The 5439-nt window shown below is 46.5% G+C and overlaps 1 protein-coding gene across 1 annotated transcript; it reads right to left on the reverse strand.

The window, feature by feature from the left end:
- Positions 1-1756: 1756 nt before the first annotated feature.
- Positions 1757-5226, reverse strand: MMAB (methylmalonic aciduria (cobalamin deficiency) cblB type; the record flags this gene model as incomplete). The annotated part of the gene is made up of 6 exons (XM_009583846.1): positions 1757-1844; positions 2240-2299; positions 3338-3402; positions 3730-3827; positions 4223-4295; positions 5169-5226. Coding segments are annotated over 6 exons (442 nt in total), but the record flags the coding sequence as incomplete, so codon positions are not given.
- Positions 5227-5439: the final 213 nt, after the last annotated feature.

Consider the following 5439-nt stretch of genomic DNA (forward strand, 5'->3'; position numbering starts at 1 on the left):
AAAAGTTAACACAAAAACCAGAGACTCTTCCGGGAAGCAAGTTTAAGGTTGTTTCTACTTAAATAATTGAACAGAGGAGCTGCATGACTGACTGAAAAGCTCCCACCACTGAAAGCGGCACCCTTAGCGCAGGGCAAGCACCCTTGGTGTGTCATCACCTCACCGCCCACAGGTTTCCGTGACGCTCCTCCATACGAGGAGGGGAAGACTTAAACCACCATGTCTGACGTGTGTTCTTCCCAATTATATTTCCAAGCTGTAAGTGGCTTGGACATAACTGTAAAACTGTAATTGTCTGTATTCTCTATGAATACAGACAATTCTCTACGAATTCTCTAACATAGAGTATGTTTTTTGCAGTTTTCAGTCCATCAGGAAGCTGGAAGAGGATGTCGTCTCTGTTGAAGTACTGTGATCTGCTATCGCGATGTTTGCAGCCAGATTCTCCAACCTCTAGGACATGCTCTAGCCTGCTCTGCTGAGGGCTCCGTGACAGTGACACTCACTGAGGTCAATGCGGACGTTAATGTGTGCGAGATACGAACCCCTTCAGGTGTTAGCCTCTCTCTCCCAACTCTAGCTGTCAGCTGAGGAGGGGCCAGGCCCCTGCTAGTCATCACAACCCCTTTATCTGCAAATTTAGGGACTTGCGTGGTCCCCAGCAGAGAGATATTAAACTACACAAGGGCTCTACTCCTTCAGCTGGTACCTGCAGCCAGAGCAGGATGCTGTCACCAAACCGAGAGGGGTCTGTGCGCTCGGAGGGGCAGCTGCACGTGGAGTTAACCCCAGCTACCTAAACGGAGCTTAGAATCATAGAATCATCTTGCCTGCACATGACCTGTAGGATTTGGCCCTTCCTCCTTTAATCCCTATCCTGCGTGAGCTCCATTCCTGGCAGAGGATGCACTGGATTGTCAGCACGGAGACATTCGTCACATGCATAAAGAGAGGCAGCCAGAGCCAAAGAATTCTTAGTGCATTCCTGTAAATCTACACAGCTCAGCTTCAGCCAGGGCTGATGGATTGAAAGCAACTTAAAAAAGAAAAGCACGCTGGGCTCAGTATTAAAGTATGACAGTTAAGGGCCCTTTGGTACAAGTAAATCACATTTATTATTTCAAAGCTTGTGGACAGAGTTCCTGAATCTCTACACAGTTGCTGTTCTGTACGAGCATTACAAAGAGAAGCTGATTGTTTTCTCCTCTTCATTCCTCAGAGTCCTGTCAAAGCCTTTCCACAGCACCTGCCTCTGCCCAGGGAAATTAAGACATCTCTAGAAATCAGCTGTAGTTCTTTGAAGTCTCCTGCCTCAGCTCGAACCCAGGGCAAACAGTAACTGATGCCATCGCCACAGTGTTATACAAGGGATATTTGGACAAGGGCCAGTGAACAGAACAGCTGTGTTCCTCCCAGTATTTATGAAGAAGGTCCTAGTTATTTAAGCTGGAAGTTCTTGGCAGCTCACGTTTCCAATCCAGGCTTGTTCTCTTTTCCTTCCTTGATCCTGCCTCAGCTCGAACCCAGGGCAAACAGTAACTGATGCCATCGCCACAGTGTTATACAAGGGATATTTGGACAAGGGCCAGTGAACAGAACAGCTGTGTTCCTCCCAGTATTTATGAAGAAGGTCCTAGTTATTTAAGCTGGAAGTTCTTGGCAGCTCACGTTTCCAATCCAGGCTTGTTCTCTTTTCCTTCCTTGATGGATGGATTTTGCTTCCCATGATCAACGAAACAAACATTCCAACTCCCGGTTATGGTTCAGGCTTTACGTATATTTTCTCTTCCTTCCCTTCCTTCATTGCAGCGTAACGTGCCAAAACGAAGAGATAGTCGCTCAGTCTGGAAACCAAGGGAAAAGCAGTGAAACCACCTCTCGCACCAGGTGTGTTTGTATCCAGCAACACACAACTACACAGCAAAGCACATTTGATTACAGCACAAGAGCTGCAGGTAAAGGAAGGCAAAGAGAGACCATGCCAGAAGTGATTTCCAAAATGGCCTTCAATAAGAAAGTTAAGTCACTGCTCCCTCAGCACCCCAGCAGTGTCTGTAAACATACTTTGCAGCCTTGCAACAGTACTTTTTAACAAGCTGCTTGTTGAAACTTCAAAGATCTTATTCTAGAAGGGAAGCTTCTTGAGAGGTAAAACCCACAGTTTTATCCCAAGACTAAGGGAACAACACAGGCACACTTCAGTCGTACAGAGTAAGGGTTTGGGATTTTTTTTTTTTACCTGTTCAAGTATTTGGCCACATTTGCATCTGCTTCCCCTGCTTGTACTAAAGGAACCACGCTAGAAGAAGAAAAGGAAACGTTTAGTGTATTTAACTTTCTAGCTCTGAATGCACAAATGACTGTGATTTGCTGGAACACCAACCTTCACACCCCAACCTCACCTGGAGTCCCCCTGCTAACTCCCCACAGCACAGTTACTTCCCCAAGAAGAATCTGTGGTGGCCACATAACGCAACTAATTTTTGTAACTATTCTGGAGGACTGCAGCTCCACTCCTGTAAAAGGCCACTCATCAGTGGGTATCACTGAACAACGGGAGCAGTTTGCAGGTGATTAATACCCTGAAGGATCATTATCCTTTTCTGCAGGTAAACAGGGACCCTTCTTTTGTTGAGGGAACAGAGCTGTTCCTTGCCGCCTGACGGGTGTACAGCCCTCATTCTAGCTTTCTTTTGACAAGAAACCACTGACTGTGGTGTTAGTTTTTCGAAGATGACGCTGCTCCAGTGTATCTTGTCAGAGTAGCAATCCTTTCAGCAGAGCACATACACAGAAACATGTTCCTGCACATCAGCGGCTTTGGTAAAGAACCCCCAGCAACTTAGAACTGCTCATGAGCAGGTTCCGGCTAACACAAGAGATTCTGCATGGAAGTGATTTAATGAGCAGACAAGAGTTTTCTCCTACGGACCTTACCAGGGGAGCTTTAATCTCCAATAGAGAAGTGGGACAAGGTAGGTGTGGGCAGTAACATCTTAAAGCTTCCCCGGATCTCACACCTGCCAGTGCCCTAGCTTCCATGTGTGCTAGCCTATAAAATACATTTAGCAAACCAGATGCGAGCTGAACACGTAGATGGATCTCAACGTAAACCTGTCTGTTCTTTCTGAAGTTCTTAGCTCAGATGACCGAGTTCAGGGGAGGGAAGAGAGACTCCTGGAATTTGACTAACACAAACATACGAAGCTTGACTCAAGCTCTAGTCGAGTGCAATACAGCTACAGTTGATTGCTCCAACTGCAACGATTTGCTATCATTGTAGCATTCTGATCACCTTTTATCAATTTTATTCTGTTACACTACAGCCAACACTCACCACCTTTCAGCTCTGCGGCAGACAGCTCGGGAAAAATGGAGAGCAGCACTGCTTTTACCTCCTGACTGAAACAACAATGAAACAGCGCATCAATGTCTGCTAACAACAGATATAGCCATCCACCTTATTGTATAACTGCAGCAAAGCTTATCACATCTCGCACACACATGCAACTGAACTCTATATTATGGCTAGGCAGCTGGGAAGAGATATCTGAATGCAGTAGGATGTGGAAATTTAACTCAACCAGGTCCTTCTCTCTGCTTTTCTTTTGGTATTTGTCCATGCAAATAATGGTCTCACAACCTGTTTTCCCGCAGCAAGTGGCAGAGCAGATTTATCCTAACAAAGCGAGCCTTCTCCAGTCAGTGAGAGGCATAAGCAGTACCTACTGGCAAGATGAAAGCTCTGAGCGGAGGAAGCTGCTCTGAGTAACTGTCAATCCACTGCTCCAGCTCCAGAACTGGCTTCTCACTAAAAGATGTTCGTTCTACAGAGGGAAAAGAATCAACTAAAAGAAATGCAGAAGCAATTCAGTCTACAGATAGAGCTCTACTTCCGTATTTCTTGGATCAGTAAGTCCTAAGAAAGCATCCCAAAAAAATCCTCCTGCTAGAGCAGGGCTGGCTCCCCATTCAGCAGCTGTGGCTGGGTGTCAGTGCTGGGGCAGCGCCCCAGGCCAGCTTACATCACTTGAGTCACACCCAGGCAGCAGCAGCGGCTCGTGGGACCATGTGTGACTTCATTCAGCACCAGACACACACTGCAGAGCAGCCCTTGGGCAGCTCTAACTACCACATACCGGAACAGCCTCCCCAGCACCAGTCTAGAAGGACAGCTGTGACTCAAGAACTGTTATCCCAGGAAAGGTACTGTGAGGCTTACTTAAGTGAGCCTTCCTGGCTGAGGAGAGAGGCGTCGCGATGTTGGAGCCCACATCCTGCAGCATACACTGGACCTAGATGTGGCAATCAGGACAAAAATAAGAAACGCTGTCATTAACCAGCCTTTGATGCTCCGGTACAACTGCAGCAAGCTCTGGGATACGACAGCTGGTTGTGGTGATTAAAGAAGATCCTACCCTTGTTCATCATGCCCCAGCCTCCTGGCAGGGGGGATCAGATAAGTGCTCCCTAATTGCTTTATGAGAAGCCAGATTAGCACATGTACTTGTTTTCACTGGCACATTAAACCACCCTGGCTGACTTTGCAGAAAGCAGACTGGAGAGTGCTCACATAATCCCTTTACTGGTAGGACACCGAACCAGAAACCTCTGGAAGAAAGGCAGTGACAAACAGCTGCAGGCAGCGCTGGCTTCGTGTCACATCTGCTTCCAAGAGGGGCATCTCTCCATAGCCAGGGATACTTGAGAGGCAGTCTGGTAAAGCTTTTTGAAATCTCTGATTAGGTCTTTCTGCATTCTTGTGCACAGCGAAGCTGATTAGCAAAACTCACAGATTGCCACGGCGGGACCCGTCTCCCACCATCGTACCACGTGGTTACTTTGCCCCCATTTCAAATCTGAGGCTATGTGACAACGAGGCTTGTGTCCATAACTGTGTGGTAACAGGTCTGAATAAATCTAGAGGTAGGTTTGTCTGCCCATAACTAATCACTTGAGCTACCAGTTTCCTTCTTTGTTAAAGAAATTTGTTTCTTAGAGAGTAATCAAGGGTCAAAGTCTTAAGTATTTATTTATTTTAATACTAAATTTATTAAATTCCTGTGTCTCAGTGCGAGCACTGTGTCTAAAATGAAATAGTTTAAGAATACGTTTCAACAGCACAGATGAAGTGACTGCACTGGGAGAGGATTATCATTAATACTCACTTTGTGAAGTTGTTCAACAAATGCGTGGCCCTTTTCACTGCTAAATTCACCAGCAAGCCTAAGTTTAAAAAAAAAAAAAAAAAGCAGCGTTAGCTGGAAATGAGAAAATTACCACCATTGTCCACATGAAAAACACAGAATTTGGACACTCCTGGTTGTTCGTCAGTGCAACCTTCCGGAGAAGTTTGGTCCACAGCGTGTCCCCTTCCCTCCTGCCGGGCGGTGGGGCTGGGAGAGCCGTTCTTAAGGGAAGAGGCCGCCCAGAAGACCC

This window comes from Fulmarus glacialis, unplaced genomic scaffold (assembly GCF_000690835.1).
Source record: "Fulmarus glacialis isolate BGI_N327 unplaced genomic scaffold, ASM69083v1 scaffold29968, whole genome shotgun sequence".
Lineage (NCBI taxonomy): Eukaryota > Metazoa > Chordata > Aves > Procellariiformes > Procellariidae > Fulmarus > Fulmarus glacialis.